Raw genomic sequence first — 23,550 nt, 5'->3', positions numbered from 1 at the left:
TCAGGTTATGTCAGTCACGTATCTTAGACAGGTTTCTATTCTTCCCATCCAGTTTCATCCTGATCTGACCGCTTTAAGTATTTTCTAATATTTCTGGTCCCCCCAACTGCCCCCCCCCCAATTACGCTTGATCCGGTTTAGATTTAAAATAAGAGATCTGAGTTACGAGTTCCTTCTAAATATGAAGTTTCACGAAGATCCGATCACTCCTTCGTAAGTTAGAAATACGTCATTTTTTCTTATTTTTCAGAATTAACCCCCCCCCCAATAGATCGGATCTGTTCCAATTATGTAAATCACGTATGTAAGACTTCTGCTTATTTTTCCCACCAAGTTTCATCCGATCCCTCCAATCTAAGCGTTTTCCATGATTTTAGGTTTCCCCACCTCAAAATTCCCCCAAGGTCACCAGATCCGGTCAGGATTTAAAATAAGAGCTTTGAGACACGATATCCTTCTAAATATCAAATTTCATTGAGATCCGATCACCCTTTCGTAATTTAAAAATATCTAATTTTTCTAATTTTTCAGAATTAACCCCTCCCCCAACTACCCCAAAGAGAGCGGATCCGTTCCGGTTATGTCAATCATGTATCTAGGACTTGTGCTTATTTTCCCCACCAAGTTTCATCCCGATCCCTCCACTCTAAGTGTTTTCAAATTTTTAGGTTTCCCCCTCCCACCCCACCCCCCCCGATGTCACCAGATCCGGTCAGGTTTAAAATAAGAGCTCTGAGATACGATATCCTTCTAAATATCAAATTTCATTGAGATCCGATCACCCGTTCGTAAGTTAAAAATACCTCATTTTTTCTAATTTTTCAGATATAACCCCCCCCCCCCCCAACTACCCCAAAGAGAGCAGATCCGTTCTGATTATGTCAATCATGTATCTGGAACTTGTGCTTATTTTTCCCATCAAGTTTCATCCCGATCCCTCCACTCTAAGTGTTTTCCAAGATTTTAGGTTTTCCCCCTCCAACTCCCCCCAATGTCATCAGATCCGGTCGGGATTTAAAATTAGAGCTCTGAGACACAATCTCATTCCAAACATCACATTTCATTAAGATCCCATCACCCGCTCATAAGTTAAAAATACTTCATTTTTTATTTTTTCCGAATTAACTGGCCCCCCACTCCCCCCAGATGGTCAAATCGGGAAAACGACTATTTCTAATTTAATCTGGTCCGGTCCCTGATACGCTTGCCAAATTTCATCGTCCTAGCTTACCTGGAAGTGCCTAAGGTAGCAAAACCGGGACCGACAGACAGACGGACAGAATTTGCGATTGCTATATGTCACTTGGTTAAAACCAAGTGCCATAATAAAGCTCAGATATCCCCTCCCCCCTCTTCCGGAGAAATTGACAAATAGACCTAACCTGACTGACCTAAAATTATATTTGCTTCTACTTTGACTCCTTCTTCAAGACTAAATAAACTGTTTGACCGGTGAGCGCCTATAATGGGGCATATTTGCCTATGAGTCAGCTTTTTTGGATCTTTTGGCTGGAATAAATCAGACCAAAGACTCTGGCTTCACGTCAGTAACAGCTGCAGTTGTCAGGCTAAGACGGAGAACACCCGCTTCAGGAACTAGGGGGTACTTACCAATGAAACAAAACATACTCAAGAATTACGCTAAGGTTAGATCTCAGAAAACTGGTTTCATAGCCACAAAGACAAGTGATGTGTCATAGAATGCATAAGACTTGTATAATTTGGGCTATATATTTGTATATTAGAGGGTGAGGGATAGGGTAGGGGCGTTGTCAACCCTGAATATGCAAATATATAGTCCAAATTATATTATATATTTCATTAGGCTTAACTTCACTTCTTGGGTGTGTTTTGTTTAGTTAACATCAGCCCATCAAGCCTTTATCAGTCCATCAAACTTTGAATTGCAAGATAGTTGAAGCTGATTGAAGTAAACTGATTTTTTTCTGATGTTCTGAAATAAAAAGATGTGTAGCAAGATTCAATCTCTATGATTCTATTAAAATTTTATTTTACAAAGCAGTAGAAGCTGACTCACTTCAATTGATTTTCTGTAGCCCTTTTATGACTGTGCACACGACTGTGGAATACCTTTCAATCTTTATGATTCCCATCATATTTCGATTTGAAAATATTTCAATTTTATTCAATTAAACTGATTTTTTCATTATCTGGTCGAAAAGGCATGCAAAAATTTTCCACCTGTACAATTTCATTCAAATTTTAACTTGAAAAATAAGTGAAGCTGACTCGGTTAAACCTTTTTTTTCTATACTTTTTCTGGCTATGCAATAGTATGCAATATTAACTACGCAATAGTGTTTTAATTTTGTAGGATTCCCAATTTGGATCTAAAAAATAGTTGAAGCTCATTCAATTCACCTTTTTTGTCAAATCTTTTTCTGACCTATAATTACCACAGTTGTCAATTTTTATGATTACAATCCAAATTTTATTTCCAAAATGGCTGATTCAATAAAACACGTATTTTTTTCTATCCAAAACAAAGTGCATAAAATACTTACAATAAACGTCCTAGCCTTCGCTAAAGCCTTAGCTGGCATTCCAGTTACACCACAAAGTGTCCCTTCTGGGTAAAGGACTTCACTACTAATAACCCAATTCCCCTGTACAAGGACAGCACAATCGTGCAAACAATGAAGGGCTTCCTTTGATTGCTTCAGGTCATTCAAAGTGAGGGTCGACAACAAGGAACTGAAACTCGTGACTTTCACTGAACGAAAAGAAAGAAACATTAAGTACAAGATCAATTGGGTACTGATAGAGACAGTAAGGAATTAAACTATTTGATTCGGTTAAGACTACAAGAAAAAATATATAAAAGTCTTCACTCTGAAAACCAGCTCATATAATTTCAAACTTCAAAATATAACTTATTGCTAAACTTAGACAATCAATTGATAGTTCGTGAGATCCAGGGATGTTAAAAGATCAAAGTCCAACGCTTCAATAAAAAAAAAAAAAACTCAGAAACTCTTACGACTTTTCTACAGTTCAAGTTATTTCCATATATTTCACCTGCCTTTGATGTTCAGGAGGATTTTTCCATACCCAGCCCTCACAAATACAATATCCCTCCAAAATACTTCTCTTTACGTACCTGATGATAGCAAACTCTTTTGAATAGAGAAAATTTCTCTCTTCAAATTCCAGTTTTCCCTAAGCCCTCAAATTCATCCAAAATGGGGAAAATTTTGGAGATCCTGTAAACCTAGACATTTTAAATTCTTTTTGATAGCAAATATTGCTATACTTTTTTTTCGAAAAGTAATCTACCCCAGATCTTTTTGGATTCTCATTGGTGACAAAAAACAAGCTCAAACCAGTAAAAAAAAAAAAAAAAAAAAAAAAAAAAAAAAAAAAAAAAAAAAAAAAAAAAAAAAAAAACCATTAGAAATACGTTTTGCAAATCTTCTTAATTTTGCAATTCTTTTTCTTTTTACTCGCTATCTGACTTGAAAAAAGATTGGATACAACAGGAATCCTTTTTCATTATAGGAGTGTTAGCCCCAGCTTATTCCCACTGTCTCTTAAGGTCTCAAAGTGATGAAAATAGAACTCTGAGGGTTTGTTAGGAAACATTCCCTTTGCTAGCTTCAAAATTATGAATTTTCATCGAACACAGTATTTATTTTTCAAGTATTTTTCCCTGTTTTTATTAGTAGAGTCAGATAAAATTTACAGACAGATTCTGAATACATATAATTTTTTTTCAAAACTCGGATTTTTTTAAGATTATTATGGAGAAATAAAAAAATTTCCGATTCTGGATGCGTAAATTTTATTAAGTTTGGGGAATTTTAGTCACTCTTTACTCCTTTTGAATTTGTTGTGGAGTGGGGCGAAAACATCTTAAATTTATCTTATTTTTAATTTTTTGTTTGTTTTTTATTAACAGATAAAACTTTCCAGCTAATTTTACGCAACTTTTTTTTTTTTTTTTTTTTTTTTTTTTTTTTAATGTGGAAAGACTTGATGTCTCGTTATTGTAATATAAAACACCCTCAAAATTGAGGTATTTCAGAAAATTTTATTTGTATAGATTAATCTTGCATGGCTTAATTAAACTTACGTACTTTGAATCAGTTTCAAAAAAGAATTGTATTTCACTATGTGAACAAAAACAACAGTTAATACCGAAAAATTCCTTATTTAGTGAAATTTGGAACTTTCTAAATTAGAAATTGGAAACAGCCAAAACGTTCTCTAAGCCAGAAGTGTTTGAAACTTCTTTTTTTCATTTTAGACCTACTGTTCAATGGAAAAAGTGTGCTATATAAACTTAATTTAAAAGAATACACAATGAAAAAGAAAACTAGGAGAAATAGGAAGTAAAAAATCTCAAAAATATTTAACATTTCATAAATGTTAAAGATTGTAAAAAAAAATACATGTACGGATTGGTTTTTCTTTTTTAATCGAATAAAATACAAATAATAAAAGAAGAAGAGTCATAAAAATAAACCTCTACTGCTAGAACAAATAACGACACATTGCAGAACAATGCCACCTCACAAGCAAAACACACAACAACGACACCTAGAAAAACACACAACAGTATTGTTAATGTACTAACAGTCTGTAGGCTGTAATAAGGCAATGGGGTACCTTAAAGGGTCACTCTATCTTGTCCATTATAAACTTTTTTAGTTTATGTGACCAAACTATTTAGAATTAATTGGGCGGTCTTACCATAGCTTGTTGAGGTTGGATAAGAGGTCTAAATAACTGAACAAAAAATCTAATACCTAATTTCCCAAAGGGCTTAGATGAACTTTTTGCTATTTGTGTTGGAGATAGAGACAGTAGATTTTAATGAAAGTTATATCGTCGGCCGACATATATGTCGGCCGCGTTCATGCATAATTTTGTAGAACTAATTAGTGAATTTTGTAGATTTAATTCTTCCTTCTACCTTGTCTTTTACACAACCATAACTTTTATAAGATTCGTTTTCTATTTGGAGGTGATTTATTTCGCATTATTTTGTTATTGCGTTATTTTGGTATTTATTTTACTAAGATCTTTGTTGAGGAAAGCTAAAATTACGCGATCCTTCATTACATTAAAATTTTGATTTGACAGACATTCCTCAAATGCTTCCTCAACTGAATTACCACTGGAAATCATATCTTCGTCTATTGAATATCATTGAAGTCACTTTAAGAAAGGTTTCCATTTTTCAGGTCCAGAATATACGTTGCAACTGCTTCCAGTTCAGAATTGACACGCTTATTTTTTTTTCTAAGAAAGCTCAAAATTTATTAAAAGTGTGATCAAACAGTTCGTGGTAACGAACTGTAAGTAAGAGGGGACCCGACTCAATAGTAACCGAAACTCTAAAAAACGGAATTTTGATGCCAATAGATGCATGAAATGACTTGGATTTGAAATGAGTGAAATGAGTTGGAGACTAAAGCCGACATATATGTCGGCTTTAGTCTCCTAACGTTTATTTGCATCTCTTACCTAAGCTTTGCGAGTTATTGCAAAACCGCACAATTAATTCTAAATAGTTTAGCCACAAAGAAAAAATGGGCGTGACCATTTTTTAGGTACGGTATCCTTTAAGTAATTTTCCTCCCTTTTTTCGTTGTGGTTGTTATGACAAATAAAAACACACTGCTCGAAATAAAATTTGTTTTCAATTGTATACTTTCAGATCTAAGCTTTCAAGAGGGCAGGCGATATGAAGATTGCTTACTAGTGTGTTAACCTCTGAAAACTGAGCCATATTAAACCTAAATTATTTAAGTTTTGTTTCATTACTACTACTACTACTACTAATAACTCACTGCAGCACCAAGCCGCCTGAGGCCAACACAGCTACGCACGCTCCTCCTCCAACCTAATCTATTTAAAGCCTCCCTCTTTACACCCTCCCAGGAAGTTCCCATTTCCTTTAAATCCTTATTTATGACATCCTCCCAACCCAGACAAGGACGACCTGCTTTCCGTGTAGCCCCAGACGGTTGGCCAAAAAGGACAATCTTCGGTAATCTGTCATCCTTCATCCGTAGAACGTGGCCTAGCCATCTCAACCTTTCTTTCATTATAGCCCCAGAAAGCGGGATTGAACCACACTTTTCGTACAACCTACTGTTTGAAATACGGTCAGTCAGCCGGGTACCCAGAACAATCCGTAGGCAATTTCTCTGGAAAACATCTAGTAAATTTTCATCTGCTTTTCGGAGTGTCCATGCTTCAGAGCCATATTTGACCACTGTCATCACTGTAGCTTCCAATATTCTAATCTTGGTTTGTAGGCTTATCTTTCTATTCTTCCAAACTTTTTTTAACTGTGAAAAAACACCCTGAGCTTTAGCTATTCTACTTTTAACATCTTCACTGCTCCCACCATCTTTACTAATAATACTACCAAGGTAACTGAAGCTCCCAACCTGATCAATCTTTTCGTTACCTAAGGTCACCTGTTCATCTTCACTTATTCCTAACCTTAGTGACTTGGTCTTCTTAACATTAATTTTCAAGCCTATTTTAGCACCCTGAACTCGTAAAACCTCTAAAAATTCATTCATTTTGCTCACACTTTCATCTAATATGCTTAAATCATCAGCATAATCTAAGTCCAGGAGCGTTCTTCCTCCCCATTTGATTCCATGGTCTCCAATTGCCTTTCCTGTGCTCCTTAAGACGAAGTCCATCAAAATGATCCATATAAAGGGGGATAGAACACAACCCTGCTTAACTCCTGATTTAATACAAAACCAGTTGCTAACCTCATTTCCTACCTTAACCGCAGCAGTATTATTCTCGTACATAGCGCAAATCACTTTAATGTATTTTTCTGGTATACCATATAACGATAAGACCTTTGTTAACGCTGTTCTATCAACAGAATCGAAAGCTTGCTCATAATCGATAAAACTAAGGACCAAAGGTGTTTGACAACGAAGGGACTTCTCAATTATTAACCTAAGAGTGAAAACATGGTCGACACATCCTCTACCTTTTCTAAAACCGCATTGTTCTTCCCTTAAAACTTTGTCTACAGCATGTCTCAGTCTAAAAAGTATCACATTACTCAGTAATTTGCTACCTACAGAGACCAGACTAATGCCTCGATAATTCCGACATTCACTCTTGTCACCTTTCTTATACAGTGGTTTAATTAAGGTTTTCCTAAAATCATTGGGTACTTCCCCTTTTTCAAAAATCATGTTCATAATCTTCAGTAGCTTATTCCTAACCTCAGAGCCACCATATTTAAGGAACTCATTAATCATACTATCAGCACCTGGGGCCTTATTATTTTTTAATCCTTCTAGTACTGTCGCTAATTCTTCCTCACTAAACAAATCTTCCTTCACATCCAAGGTATCACAAACTTTTTCATTTTCATCTATATCTTTTCCTGCAACTGTATCTCGGTTTAGCACATTCTCAAAATGTTCCACCCATCTTTCTTTAACTTTTTCCTTATCACTAATTGTGACCCCATTTCTATCTTTAACTGGGACTAGTCCGGATCGGCTACTCCCTTTCAATTTATTAACATGCCAGTATAATATTTTACTATTATGCCGTCTAGCCGCATCTTCCAGATCCTCAGCAATTTTATCCATCGCCTCCATTTCACATCTCCTTAGTTCATATTTTAATGCTTTCTCCACTTTCTTTACATTCCTTTTGTTTTCATACGACCTATCGCTCAGATAATTCTTATACAAACCCCTTCTACTCTCTATTAAACCTAAAGCTTTTTCACTAATATTCCTAGTTGCTAATATTTCTAGTTGCTATTATTCAAGTCTAATCCAAAACTGTAAGGACCAGCCTTCAGACTTCAAAGGAAACTTACCTCTGAAGAAACTTACCATTCAAAAGGAACGATTTGATCATGTCTTGAATTTTCATCTTTTTCAGCTCACTAAGGGGTCGACGAAGTAATGGCTGCTGCTCTTTATCAATGACAGATTCTTTGCTCCCAGCATGAGCAGCCTTTAAAAAACTCAGCTCGTATTCCTCAATGTTAATTTTTGGCAATAGAACTTCAGCATTTTGAGACTCTTGTGTAGAAAAAAGGCGATCCAATTCTCTCTATTAAAATATAAAACTTGAAAGAGGATAAACAAGAAACGTAAAAAAATAAAAGTTTTTATACAAAAGATGTTTATTATAAACTGAGTTAGGTTACACTCATCAGCAAGGTTTAGGCATCTTACCGTTTTATTGGAGGTACATAAGATTTTTTTTTTTCGCTAGGTGACACCTGAATTTTATGATATCATAAAATGCTACATGCCAACCTTTAAAAACAGATTTGACTTAAAATAAAAGATTTTAACCATATACCACTGCAAGAGGCATACATAAGCAATTTTGAGCAACATTAATTGTTTGCTTTATCAAATAAATTTTAACGACGAAAATAAAAGGAAAATGTCAACATTTCGTATATAGTCTTATTATTCTAACATTCACTTTTATAGTTTTATCATATTAACAACATTCGGGTATAGACTTCAGGACCGGGCCAGAGGATCATGTTCTATCCCCTTGGGAGAACATTCAGCACGGTACAAATTTTGCTTCATTCTAGTAGTTACGCAATTACTAAAATCGTTGTAGTTATAATAGCGACCATAAAAATAAAAAATAAAAACCCTCTAAATAACTTGGTACACCAAAAAACATACTAAGGAAAACATAACGGTACTGAAACCGCTCGCTACAGCAAACAACATACTTAACAAAGATTTAACTGTATTGAAACCAATGCACCAAAGACCACAGTCAACAAAGACATTTATTGAAGCTTAAAACAATTTGTATCCAAAAGCTATGAAAATGAATCTACTTTAAAAAGCCCACAACTTTTTATAAAAGCGTTTGTTCTAATTATTATTGATGTATCCATTTACAGAATCTGCGTTACAATATTTTTCTTTTAAAGGTCATAATTGCTAACGACTCAAAATTTTGAACACAACGTAATCCCTTTCTTGGTGAAATGCATGGAATTATTATAATGTTCCAAGCCTATTTACAAACACTTGAATGCAGACCCAATAAAAAAAACTCAAACTCTTTTCTGATATACCCCTAACAGTGTAAGGCACCTCTCGTATTGATGGGTATTGCCGGGTTTAAATCCAAGTTCTGAGACTATTGGCGAAGAACCACATCAAAGAACTTAAATCCAAGTCGAATATTCCACCCATGGTATTTAAATAGTCTGCGAAACCTTAACCTATTGGATTTTGATCCCTCAAACTTTGAAAATAGAATCATATTTAGAAAGATTCCGAGAAGTCTTTTTTTCAAGAAGTTTTACAGGAAGACTAGAAATTTTGCACGGAGACTTTTACTTGATAAGCCCGCCGGAATCTAAACCAGCGCTTCAATCTTCCCAAATTTTTGGGGCTATCTAATTTCCCCCAATGAAAACTTCTTTAAAATCTCCCAGAAAATTAGGTTTAATAAATATAAGAAAGTAATCACGAGATGAAAAATCAATAACTTTCGTATAAGTTTGTTTTTGGGTTATTTCGGAGAACTAGATTTTCTTTCAGAGAAGCTCTCATTCACAAACCAACGTGGTTTGTTCTATTTAGCTATTAATTTAGTTTTAAATTACACTATCACTTTGACTAAAACTCACCTGAGCGAATTCGGTAGAGCTACTACCGTAAGTAAGATCCCACCATGGCTCTCTCTTTTTGGCTTCTTCTTTAATTTGTTTTTCTCGTGTTTTCTTCATTTTTTCATTTTCACTCCTTTTAAACTTTTTTGTAACTAATACCATCTCTTGTTCTACAAAAAAAGGCGACTGAACAGCAGTATAATATGATAATTTTTTACTTAGCATAGCAATCACAAAAACTTACATTTTACATAATAATTTACATAGACACCCCCCCCCGATCTTTTTGTTCCCAGGGTAAAAAAAAAGTCAATATGATCGCGAACCGCAATGATTTTTTCGACACCAGTAAAATTCTTTGTTCGGCTCAATGAAAACCACGAAAATACTGACATATCATCAAAAGGAATTTAAAATTTTGTCGGTAAATAAAGCAGCTTTACTGGCTCTTGCCATTATTTTTTAGATAGTTCAACAGTTTTCCATTTGGTTAAATAAAAAGTATTAAAATAGTGACATAATATGTATCGAAATCTGAATCTTGGCTGATAATGCAGTCGTTTTACTGACTTTGGAGGGGGGAGGTGTTGGTATAGGGGAAAAATCAACCATTACCACCACCACCCTTAGATTTTCAAAAACATCTTTATGGTATTTCATTGAAAAACACATTTTTGATATTTTCATTCAAAAAGAAAAAAAATAAAGCGAAATCGTCACGCCCTAGATTTTAGAAACCACATTTTTGCACGCCCATCTCCAGCCACTTCTAAATCAACCTAAATAATAGCATAGTTAATTTTCAAAATCCCAAGAACTAGCCTTGTTTCACGAAAATTCAGGCCCAAATTAAAAAAAAAAAATCAAGCTCTACTGGGTGGCGGATTCACTGTCCAAAATGGAGCAGTTAAAGGTTCGATCGGGGTTTTGTCGCCATAAGGCGTTTTTATTAAGATTCCCAATGCATTACAGGAATAGTTTCATTTTACACAAATATTGTATTCCTGACCCTTTAGATGTAGTAGATTCAATAGAGTCCGATTCGTTTAAGAAAAGTTTATACCGTTTACTTGATTTTCGGCTATTTAATATTATTTATCATTGCTGTTTGGATTAATTTTATATTATCTATTTTCGTTGTTTAGAAGTTGATTTTTCTTTATTCATATATATATATATATATATATATATATATATATATATATATATATATTACTCCGCTTAAGTTTGGTATGTTGTAAGTGGGTAAAAATAAACTTATTCACGGAAATACAGACAGTTACTTGGTTTTTAGATTTATAGTTTGTTAGAAACGACCTAGACGTTTTCTTCAACCTTTCAGCAACTCAATTACATCTGAGATTGGATGTATAATTTAAAGTTAATTTTAGGGTTTTGGATTTAACAACAAAGTTGTTTTTTTAATTGTAATAAAGGGGATATAAGCCCAAAGGAAACATTACACACCTATACCAATCCAGATTAACAATACAAACACGTATTTTTTTATTTGCTAGTGACCTGGTAACTAAACAAATTGTCAATGAAGCAAATGAAATAATTAAACTCAAACGTCAAAACGTCATTAAATAAAGACAACTCAGGCTATTAAACACTTTACCGTATGTGCACGAATTTAATAACAAATCATTTTAATGTAACACAAAACAAAATTAATTACGGATCAAAGTAAAAAGGTGTCCAAAAGACACTCAAGGCTAGCTGCCAAAAAAATAAGCACTTCAATCACGAATCGTTTAAATTCTTATATGACCGCACAGCTTACATGAGTACTCTTTTATCAAGTGAACTTTATCAAGTGATGATCCTAAAGCTTTGTTAACTTTCCCTTTTCATTTGTCTCTATTTTTATCGAGCCTTTTGATCGTGAGTTAGATTTTAATTTGTTTCAATGTTGGAATTCTTTCTTCTATTTCGCTGAGGATGACAATCGGTAATGTATCCAAAATATTCAATTTAGTATTAGGTTAACCCATGCCTTCAGATACAAACCATCAATTCAGATAATTTCCCGTTTTTGGTATCATGAAATTGTAATGTAATGTACCTCATTACTAATAAATTCAGATTCCATACAGCCTAATTATGGGATACGAAATATTGATTTAAAGAAAAATTTTATTTAAATTTAGGGATGTGGCTTTTAAAAATCCAAAAATAAGAACCCTTTTTGAACAGAATGAAATTCTTTCTTGAAAATCAACATGGTCATTTATCAAGAACTAGGAGTCGGTTTATCTTCCCATTCAATCGTGATCAAATGAATGGTCTTCTCATTTTGAATAATTACAAGCTATCTGGTTTAGTAAGTGGATCGTCGCCATTATTCACATATAAAAAGAGTTTAAATAAGATGGTTCCCTTCATCTTACAGTAGCGGTCTATTCTAATATTTTGTAAATTAATTGATGATTCTCATCCCTATCTCCAATTACCCTTTCTTGTATTTTTAGAGTTGTGTATTTTGTTGTTGTTGGGTTCTTCCTTGTGATAAAGGAGACCAATCAAGTGTTACTTCACAGTCTACCTCTGTTAAAAGTTGGGGTATTGTTTACTGTGTTGATTCAATAAAAGTTCAGAAGAATAATAGTAGCAAAGGATAAGATGCAAAGGACTTAGCAAAGAAAAGAATAAAAGTACCTCAGTGTTAAAAAGAGTGGTTTAGTTCCACTGCCTTATTTCTTTGAAGTATTTGGTTTCTTTTCTTCTGAACGGACAAATAAACCAGCCTGCTCAAAACTGTGTCTAAATGCATCAGATTCATCAGGCCCAGCATAATTTTTAAGTCAGTAAAAATAACGCAAAGCCTGATGAAGAATGAACAGTTGTTTACGTCAAAACGTTTTGTACATGTAAACCCTCTGTTTCTCTGTGGTTTAGTGTCTGACTTACCTTCATTTTGTTCAGGTGCTGGATGAAGATAAGAGAAATCAGTTGAAATGTTAGAAATTCCACCAACTTTTGTCAAAATCAAGCTGTTATCTTTAAACAAGCCAAGTACATAGTTAGAATTCAACTGACAAGGAGATGATTTCATCAGAACTGAGTCCATAATTGGCCTGAAATTTAAAGATATTTTAGCAAGCAGCAATAGCAATCAAAATCAAGCACTAACATACCTGGAGACAGATGTAAAGAATAGAGGTGAATCCTCTTGTCACAATAATTTAGACAAACTTGGAGATCTTACCAAAAATACATGATTTACTTAGGATCAGATCCCTTTAACATTGCGTCTAATCCCTAGATGTCTTTCTCGAGGCTTGAATGTATGTACGCTTAAAGCCCTGACATGCCGTGAACTATTAGTAGCCCCCCCCTTCTTCATGGAAGGAAAAACAAGGTGGTCATAGTGTAGTCAGAAAGGACGCCAAAGCACTTGGGATTTTCTGGAAGCATATTCCCAAGCTAGACAAGGTGTGGCCACAGGACAAAACTCAATGGAAGCATTTAGTTTAGTGAATTTTAGATGGCATGTTGGGCTAAGGAGCCCAACACGCCATCAATTATAGCTGCGCAAGTAAGTAGGTATAGGCTTAATTCATAAAGAATATCAAAACTGCATAGTTTATGATGGAAACAACAAGATGGACCTTAACTTTAGGAAGGTTCAATTTCTGTAAATTTCCACACTAATTTCCATTGCTTTCAAGCACCCTCTTGAGCTTAAGCTGTGAATCTTTAGGGGAGGGGGGCCTCTAAGAAGAATAATTGTCCACTTTATTTATTTATTTCAATTGAAAAGAGTTGAAAATATAAAGACTAGAGTTTTGCTATGGTTAGAAGTTCTAGTTCTATCTAAACAACTTTATTTCAAGACAGGAAAGGAAAAAAACGAAAAAAAGAACATAACTAAAGTTGAAGTGCATAAGAAATGAATTTCTTTTTACAAATAAAAAAAAATCCAAACGAAGGGTCTAGCATCCAATAAACAGCTTCCAATAAAGGCTATATAAAGGCAACTTACAGCTAAAGGCCATAATCCGCCAACAGTAATAAAAATGCTGATGCACACTTTGAAATTGTCTAAAATAGCTAGCGTACATGTTCAGTGAGTACAGTATATAATATTATAGTACTAGCCATGCCTACATCTGGTAAAATGGTGTGTGGCAGAACATAATAAATTATGGATCCAAATATCTATTAATGGAACTTGTATGCTCAACAATTTTCGCAAAAGCCCATACTCCTACAGCCTTACAAGAAGAGCCAATACTCACTTCGAAATCATCTAAAATAACTAGAGTACATGTTCACTGAGCACGGTATATAGTATGGTGGTACACACCATACTTATATGTGCTATACCAGTGTGTGGCAGTATATTATAAATCAGGGATGCAAATTTCTGTTCCTGGGACTTCCATGTTCAACAACTTTCCATGTTAACAAAAGGCCATACTCTTAAAACTAAACCGACTAAATAACTGAAGTACATCTGAATCGAGTACAAACCACACCTGCACCTTATAAACCCGAATCTGGCAGTACAAATACAGTACGTTGTGGATTAGTACGCTAACTTTATCATAGGGCTTACAGCCCGAAAATCCTACCCTTTAAAATGCGTTTTATATTATTGGGGAGGTGGAACTTGCCCTAGACGCAGAAATTTTAGGGGTGCAAAATTTCAAATAAATGATCCAATGGTTATAACAATTGTGTATATTATTTTTATTAAAATAAAGTAGGGGACGTAGCTAGTAAATGAAAGTAACCATTAAATTACTATTTCATTAATAGAATAAACTTAAAAACAATTAAATAACGATAAGAGTTAAATTAAGATACTAATAATATAAAATAAAATTATCAATTAACTAATAAAATAAAAACGAATTCAAAAAATAAAAAACTAAATGATAATAATAATCAAATAATTAGAATAATAAACCAAGAAATAATTTAAACATACATTATTGATTTATTAATAAACTGGAAATAGTTTTGTAAATAAACGAAAAATTTGGCCTGAAAATTGTGTGGGAGATAGAGGGAGGGGTGCTAATCGAAATTTTGCCCCGAGCACAGGAGAGGCTAGAATCACCACTGCTGAAGTCTCATCGTGACCTTTATAGTCAGTTCAATACAACTCGTGTTGTGCAAAAGATAGACAACAGTGATGTGCACCAAATCTTCAATTTCTCTTTTAATTAGTCAACACCAGAGCACAAACAAAATTATATTGGCCCAAAGTAAACAGTTTCTTTGCAAGAGTTTGCAGTACTTGGAATGGTTTTACTGGATCTACTGTAATTTACAAAGATATATTTAATGTTCAAAAATGCACTCTTACACTTTTAGACTTTATTGGTGAACTAAAATTTTATGAGACATAATTTGGTCTTTAGTTGGTCTCAGATTTTTAATATCACATAATCTGTTTGAATGTTTGACTTGTTGTGTTAACTAATACAGTTTTTTAATTCAGTTAATATGTTTCAATAAAAGCGAAAAGCAACTTAGAAAACTTAATAAAACACAAGTTTTTGAAATAATGAGAGGGCAGCCAGCACCCCCCCCCCCCTGAAAACTACGTTAGTGCAACTTCTATCTTAGGGGAACCCTATTGGAGTGCATTAAATGCGACATAATGGTAATTACTAGCCTTTAATTGTAAGGGATTCAAAATATGCCCTTTTCCTTGAAAATACAAGTTAGGGTTTAGCATAAAGACCTGAGAGTTTAAGGATGTGATAGCCACTTCAAAATTGATATAATTTCCTTTTTTTTTTAAAGTCCTTCTTGAGATTCATGTCATAAAATAATTGTTATAAAAGTTGTTCTAAGAATTCATGAGGATTATTGAACAAAATCATATGACACTACAAACATCTAATTTGTTAGAAGGGCATATCTGCAAAATTTCAGGAACTTGTAAGGGTATTCAGTTGAAACATTCGGGGAATGGTGAAGAGGGTGCTGAACAAAATCGAAAGACATAATGTAAATCAAGGTCGTAAAAAGGCACATTTGCAATATCTCAGGAATGGCTATTAAGTTGGTAGTAAGGGTATTAAGCTGAAACTTCGAGGAAAACTTGAAGGGATTATCGAGCTAAACCATAAAGCACTATGTGCACCCACGATGTCAAAAAGACATATCTGCAATAAATTAGGAACAACTATAGGTTCTAAGTTGAAACTTACAGGGAAAGTTAAGGGGAGTGTTGAACTAAATCAAAAGGCACTCTGTGCGTCCAGGTTGTCGGAAGGGCCTATCGGCAATAAACAGGAAAAGCTCAGCTTATTCAGTCAAGAACTGCAAGCAATGCTGATGCGGATGTTAAATGAAGTTCAACGAAGCTATATGCATCGAGGTTGTCAAAATGGCGCAAGTGCAACTTCTCAGGAACAGTTAAGGAAGCTAAGTTGAAACTGTCAGGGAATGTTAAAATGAATATTGAACTAAATTCTAGGACACTATATGCATCCAGATTGTCAAAATATAATCTCTGCAATATCTCAGGAACTTCCAAGGGTATCAAACTGGGTAAATACATACATAACTCCGTTACTGCTATCAAGGTGAACATACTACTCAGTGTCTTTTTTATCCTTCTTCTAAATAAATTTGAGTTTCGGTTGCTATTGGTGTGAGTTCCTCTTTGCTTACAGTTCGTTACCTGAAACTGTTGGATATTCAGAGAATCATGGAGACCAAGTAGAAGTCCAAGACCATCTGTCTCAGCCTGAGTTTCTTGATGATAAAAGTTTACCCCAGAGGTCTGTATTAGGACCATTACTGTTCCTAATTTATATTAAAGTAGAAAGTTAGGTTGGCTCTCTATTTAAATAAGGCGGCAAACTTGACAGGTATATTTAAAATGCAACAAATACCCTTCGGCTTTTTCTTAGCTTGATGTAGTAAAGGACGAATCCCAGGATATCAGGGAGCAGAGTTAATTAAATACGTTACCATATCACATAGAAGCACCATTTCTAATGAAACCTCCGTTAAATATCTTTTCAAAAGATAGGTGTGTTACATCATCTTGTATATGAAGATGTAGATTTTGTTAAAAATTGCATTGTATTACAGAATTATCTTTGTTAATTACAAAAAGCACTAGATATTACAATCTCTTTTCAAATGAGCCCTTAAACAGCCCTCTATGATATTCTAGTACCTGTTATGGGCTAAGAAAACAATACAAGAAAAAAGCGGAGATATCAGTGCTACATATGAAAAAGAGTGATTTTCTTTGTTGTTCAAGGTTAGGGCTGCAAGTTTCCTCTATGGAATTTTTGATAATGACGTTTCGAATGGTGCACTTTTTTTCGACCTAACGCCATTTTTGAGGGGTTTCTCGTTATCTTTCCGAAATTCTTAAAAGCTGTTTTCAAATAACATTTTATTATTCGAAGAATACTCGAAATAACAATTACCATTCCTGAATCCACAGCAGATGGTAATTTTTATCAGTAAACAGTTTGTTTTAAAAACATATTTTTAAATTGTGTTACTGTAGACCGTGCTTCATTCTTTATTAGGTTACAGTTATCGCTGCGATCATGATATTGCAGATCTACTGAATAGACCGCCGCCAAAAAAGAAACAAAGACAAAACCCTTGCAAAATCTATTCTCCCTGAGTATATATACTGACGCCCTACCCATGCCGGGACTATTCAAGCAGCCAAAAGCCTAAAAAGACAAAAGTCTCCAGGGAAAGATTGCATCTCAGGGGAGATGATTAAGGCGTCGATGTTGTCCGGTTTGGCGTTCTGGAGAGCCCTCTTCAATGTCTGGACAGCAAAGTGGCCCAGACAGGAAACCCATCACCCCAGTGACGATCGCTAAGAAAGAGAACACCAAAATCCCAGGAAATTGCAGTGGCGTCTGTCTTCTCTTCATTCCGGGGAAGCTGCTCTTACATATTATACTCCACAAGGTCATTTCACAAATCAATAAGCATCTTTGAGACTTACAACATGGCTTCGAACCAAGTCGCTCCTGTGCACATCTATGATTCACACTTTACGTTTTGACCGACAAAAGTCGAAAGTTAAGGGCAAATATTTATATATTTTATGTCGCTTTCAGAAAGGCCTTCAATTCTATAAACTGTCCAAATATATGGAAAATTTTTCTGTGCTATGGGCGTCTCAGAAAAGCTATTCGAACTCGTTATTGGCATGTGTTGATATGTCGAACTCTAAGTCTAGACTCCTAGCACCCAGACTAGATTTTTCCGCATCCTATCAAGAGCAAATCAGGGCTGGGTTCTTTCACCACTTGTATTTATGATTCCAATAGACTCAATTCTCAGACACATTGGACTACGAGGACCAGGAAATAGAACGAGCAGTTCAGTTCTAATTCCCAGTAAGCGTAATTGAGGAAACTGTTTCACCGGAACGCAAATGACACGTTCAATAGGCTCCACAAAGTATGGCGATCCCATATTTTCTTTCTTTGCTGAAAGCTACAGCTTTTTAATAGAAAGTCTTGCCTGTGCTACTATATGCTTCAGAGACATGGCACTTAAACGAGCAGCAAGAAAAACAAGTCAAAGCGTTCGAAAATGTTGCCTTGAATATTAAATATTTACTGGACTGTGAAAAAGCCTAATTAATCAATACAAGATATTCACTTGTAAACTACTCTATCGCAGTACAAGAATGAGATATTTAGGACATGAGGACATATTTTTATCGAATGAACGATCAAAAGCTTCCGAATGCTGTTTGTCACTGGCATCCAGTGGACACCTGTAAAAGGGGAAGCCCCCAGAATAATGTGCAGTACAATTATCATGCCGCCTTAATATCTATATCCAACCAAAATAGGATGACGTCATAGCTGCAGTAAACTTCCAATATGATTGGAAGCTTTTCCTTGACACCCTGGCTGTCATTAGGTAGAGCTAAGATCTACAGCAATGTATAGCACATATAGTTTTAAAGGGTATAATTATAGTGACTGTAGGCTCTTATTTAATTCCCAGGATACCATTGGTGGCACAGGCAGGTTATGGCAAAAACAGACAAATTATGGCCACTAAATTATTGGCCAATAAATTGTCTTTGAATTTTGTTATTTAGTTATTCAGCGTATAAGTATAATTCTACAGTGTTCCTTAGTTCCATATGTTTTTTCTTAAACAGACTGCATGGCTCTCATAAATCAGTTATAATACGCGGTGAATTAAAACAGATTTTTACTCTTTCTTGCTCCTTGAAAGGCCACTAAATTGTCTTTGAATTTTGTTTGAATGAACCTTTGCTCCATCTTCTAAAATCATTGATTAGATATAATCACCCCTGAAAAATAGTTCCTGGAGAAGAGTTTTAATACCGAAAAAGAATGAAAAAGAAGTTGCAGTTTTTATCTTAGCAGGCAAAGACAATGCTACTGCTACTGTTTATTGTTTGGTGGCCTACTACACTGGCCTACTTTAGTTTTTTTTCTTTCTCTTTTATTTCCTAGCTAATTAAGTTTTTTTTTTTTTAATCTTTGGAAGGGAAAGAAAGGGGCCATAGTCTTTCAAAGAAGCAAACTTACTGTTCATCGGGTGTTGCTTCTTTTTTAAAGAGTCCTGAAGTGTCGGCAATTTCTTGAGCCTTTTCAAAGCTGAAATACTGCGTTTCTTGTCGCAAATCCAGGCGCAACTCCGTCAGGTCCTGATTTGGTTTCACCCTAACCTAGAAAGCAATACATATTTAAATTACAGAACTACACATGGGAGAAAAGGCTGAGAAAAGGTTTTTTTTACAAGTGGGAGTTTATTAACGTGAAGTGCAAATACCTGATTGAATTAACTAAAGAAAGAAAATCCTAGAAAGGTATACTTCCTGGCATTGTAAAGGTATTTTAAACCATTTTCCATGGGGAGAAATATTGCATCAAATACAACTGTCAGTTCCTTTATTCAGAAATTCACTAGAAACATAAAGCAATGCAATTAAACTGGGCATTAGTCGTGGGCATTAGCATCATATTAGGCACTTTTGGAATATTAGCAACACAGAACTACGTACAAAAAAAGGATAATTAGATTTCACAGTTTATGAGAGCATAGAAAGATAAAATTATGCATTATAGGAGCTAATTGAAAAGAAAGAAGCTATAATAAATCCTAAGCAAATATTTCAAGTATATATGCAAAAATTGTCTTTTTTGAAGATAGCAGCATGACATACAGACGAAATATTCACTCAAATTTTATTCTAGTCACTGCCTTTGCAAACAGTAGCTGTTCGAAATATCTCTTGCTTTTTGTGATGGAAAGGCAGTGTGGTCTTCGTTGTTACTAATACAAAAACAGCTTTTTACCGTAATTGAACATGATCCTACCTAAGACTGATCCAAGGGCCCCCACTCACGGTATAGTTTTAGGAAAAATATTCAAGCTTAGGAGTATAAAAGACTTATAAGGAAAAGTGAACAACATTGAGCTGACAATCCTTGAAAACCCATACATGTATGACTAAAATCCATACTTCTGGATATTGTCCCCTTCCTAGATAAATCTTCTAAATCTCCGTCTGAGGGATGTGAAGTGGCGACTAGATTCTAGGTCAACTTAAACTTTCAAAATTAGAACACATATTATGTGATTAACAAGCTTTATGAACTACACAACAAACTCACTCACAGAGGGAGGAAGACCCCATGAAGATCAGAAATAAAGAATTTCTCAGGGAAGCAGCTGACAAAAACTATCAGCGCATTTTAAGGTTACTCCGATTTCCAATTTCAATGATTAGACTCCGATTTTTATGGGAAAGGGAAGAAAGTATCCTTTGCACCAGTGTTCGGGAGAGTTCCAATGCAGGTACGCTCTTAATCCTGTTTAACTCTAAAATTAAAAGAAAAATGCAAGATTTTTGTAAAACTCTAGACCTGCTTTCGTATTAAAAACTCAGTACAGATTTTCAGGAAAGAAATAAGAGCCAATATTGAAATTCAAGACATCCAAAAATAATATTGATTGCTTTTTCAACTATTTATTCAATTGTTTTAGGAAAAATAGAAAATGAACATGAATATGGTTTTTAAAAGATGTTATCGACATAGTTTTAAGAGAAGATCAGTGTAGTTTTGAAGGGGAGAAAATGTGCCAACCAAACTACGTACATTAATAACTAAGTTGTGTCTGAATCATCAGACCCCATTGCTCTTTCACTTTATTAATTATAAATATGCGTTTGATTCAGCTGATAGATAAGTTTTGATGAAGGTAATTAGGAATAAATGAGAGTGTAGAGCTGATGTTAGATCACATAAAAATTGATCAAGTGGACAGCTTCACATACCTGGATACTATTAGTAAAGATGGTTTTTGCAGTGAAAATATGAGAAGCAGAATAGCCAAAGCGCACCGTATTTGTTAGAAGGTGAAAGGAGTTTGAAAAAAAGGAAGGTAACTCTGCAAATTAAGATTTAGAGTGTTGGAAGACAAAGCAATGATAAAGGCCAAGTGATGTTCCTGAAACATGGGGTTTAGATATGTTTAGATTTACTCAACTCTTTCCATAGGAATTGTCTAAGGATAGCTTTAGGTGCTTGTTTGACTGACTATAAAAAAGCTGCACATCAAAAAAGCTGTGCTATAAAATAAAGCAGTATTATTAATAAGTTGCACATCAAAAAAGCTGTGCTATAAAATAAAGCAGTATTATTATTAATCTACTCGTCAAAAAAAGCTGTGCTATAAAATAAAGCAGTATTATTGATAAGCTGCACATCAAAAAAGCTGTGCTATAAAATAAAGCAGTATTATTATTAATCTACTCGTCAAAAAAGCTGTGCTATAAAATAAAGCAGTATTATTAATAAGCTGCACATCAAAAAAGCTGTGCTATAAAATAAAGCAGTATTATTAATAAGTTGCATATCAAAAAAGTTGTGCTATAAAATAAAGCAGTATTATTAATAAGCTGCTCATCAAAAAGCTGTGCTATAAAATAAACATGTACTACTGATAAGCTTCACAAAAAAAGCTTGGTTTGATCCCACCTTCCAGTGCTACAGTGAAAAAAAAAATATTAAGATGGCTAGATCCCATTTTATGGATGCATTTTTCCAAAGACTGTGCTTTTTGATTATCCACCTGTCGCCCCTCAAACAGGATGGGAGGAGGTTGGAGTGGAGGATGAGCATGCGCTATTGTGTTGGCCTGGTGCTGCTGTGTGATGTTAATAGCAGCATTTTCTCCTTAAAAATATATATTTTCAAACTATCTTGCAGCAATGCGCAAAAGTAAACTGACATTTTCCCCATATCTATATCTAAATAGATATCTAATAAATATCTAAACGAATTAGAAACTTTATTTGGCAATCAAGCAGTAAGAATATAATTAGAGAGATCCGACATTTATAGGCAATCACGCTTCAATAGAGGTGACGAGAGAAAAGTAAGCAGAAGGGGGTGAGAGAGTTGGTTGCAAGAACCGTGGTACCCACCGGGCTTGCCTCTTACATTGCGGGACAAGTTAGTCAGCCTTCAACGCTTCTCTTACTTCTCTCGTAAGGAGACCCCCAGAAAAATATTGGTTTCTATACATATGAGCCCAGTTTTGAATTTTCTGCAGCGGAATATTACAAAAGAAAATTTTTTTATCAAGATTGCATCAAAATTTTTCGCAAAAGATAGGATAAAGCAGGCACAGGGTGTGTGCAAAAGTGCCTTGAAATTTGATGTTCTTGAAAGGCGCAGGGGTTCATATCCAAGCGTAACATTTTTGTCAGATTTCCATATTCTGTTGAGTTGTTTTTTAGCGCACAAGGAGGAGCAAAAAACCGATGCAATGTCACAATGGTCAAGGCTTTGGTCATATTGCTAGAGATTGTTCAAATCCAACTAAATGCAGCAAATATGCCAGTAATCATAGCAACCGTCACGGGAGCTCTCAGGCACAGTCCTTTACCTCTGCCAACTGTGGTGGTAGTCATCAAAGCAACAGTCTGTTGTGTTCAGAGGTCAAGAAACCCTTACCTGTTCGAGGGCCAGATGTTAGAAATGAAACTATAGGCTATGTATGTTAATATTGGTTCTAGTCCTAGTGAAAAAGTTTCTGTTCACCATTCTGGTACCATTTCCGATCTTGATTTTGTTATCTAAAATATTCTGGAACTTCAGGGTGTCATTGTTGATGTATCTGATGATATGTTAACAAGAGACCATTTACATTTAAAGTTTCGTATGAATTTGTTTATTCCACAAATCAGTTAACAGCCTCAGTGGTTTTGGAAGATGCATTGGGATAATAATGATATACCACTATATTGAAGTGTTTTGGATCCATGCTGTCTAAAATCAAAATTCCTTTTCACCTTCTTTCTGCAACGCTGAAGGGCAGCCGCCTTGATTTAGATTGATATCTTACTGTGATTACTCATTCGATTAAAGTAGCCACCTCAGCAGTAGTACCATCTGAGAGAATTAGGATTGGTACACAGAAAAAGGCTTGGAGCAATGACCTAGAAATACAACTTGCAAAGAACCATCACAAGTTTTGGTTTAAGATCTGGGTGGATTGTGATTGTCCGAGATGTGGTTTATTTTTAAGATCCTTAAATTGACTAAAAAAGAGTACCTGAGAGCTGTACTGCTCTTCAAGAGAAGGCAAGTATCGATTTTGTCTTGTGAAATCCGAAATCATCCACAGCTACTATGGAGCAAAGTATCAAAGTTCCCTTCATCGTCTTCTTGTTATTCTTCTTCTTGTTATTTTCTTTGATAGCCTCCCACCACTGGACACCACTTTCCAAGAGATTCTCTTTTACCATTTTTCTCAACTAGATCATAGCCAAAATCTTTTTTTCTATCAAGCCCGCGTCAGTTTTTACACGGATTCGTCTCCTTAAAAAAAAGCTCTTGGTTTTGACGGACTTCAACCTGAACATTTGATTTATGTACTAAAAACTAGTTGAGTATATGGCATTACTT

General features: G+C 34.8%; 2 protein-coding genes across 4 annotated transcripts in view; one reads left to right on the top strand and one right to left on the bottom strand.

Moving 5' to 3' along the window:
- Positions 1–23,550, top strand: part of LOC136026655 (small ribosomal subunit protein uS9m-like) — a 507,124-nt gene that overhangs the window by 454,510 nt on the left and 29,064 nt on the right. The window lies entirely within an intron of this gene.
- LOC136026653 (DNA-directed RNA polymerase III subunit RPC5-like) overlaps positions 1–23,550 on the bottom strand; it is a 140,953-nt gene that overhangs the window by 109,868 nt on the left and 7,535 nt on the right. For all 3 annotated transcript variants that reach the window (XR_010617377.1, XM_065703390.1, XM_065703389.1), the window contains exons 3-7: positions 19,159–19,298; positions 12,542–12,708; positions 9,647–9,798; positions 7,860–8,082; positions 2,526–2,734 (exon numbers count right to left, since the gene is read on the bottom strand). Coding sequence is in view for 2 of the 3 variants with exons in the window: in XM_065703390.1 (XP_065559462.1) it covers positions 2,526–2,734; positions 7,860–8,082; positions 9,647–9,798; positions 12,542–12,708; positions 19,159–19,298 (891 nt within the window). In the remaining variant the exon portion in view is untranslated. The remainder of the gene's footprint in view (positions 1–2,525; positions 2,735–7,859; positions 8,083–9,646; positions 9,799–12,541; positions 12,709–19,158; positions 19,299–23,550) is intronic.

The sequence above is a fragment of the Artemia franciscana genome, chromosome 4 (assembly GCF_032884065.1).
Source record: "Artemia franciscana chromosome 4, ASM3288406v1, whole genome shotgun sequence".
In the NCBI taxonomy this organism is placed as follows: Eukaryota; Metazoa; Arthropoda; class Branchiopoda; order Anostraca; family Artemiidae; genus Artemia; species Artemia franciscana.
Note: the sequence above shows the minus strand (reverse complement) of the source record. Positions and strands in the feature narration are given on the sequence as shown.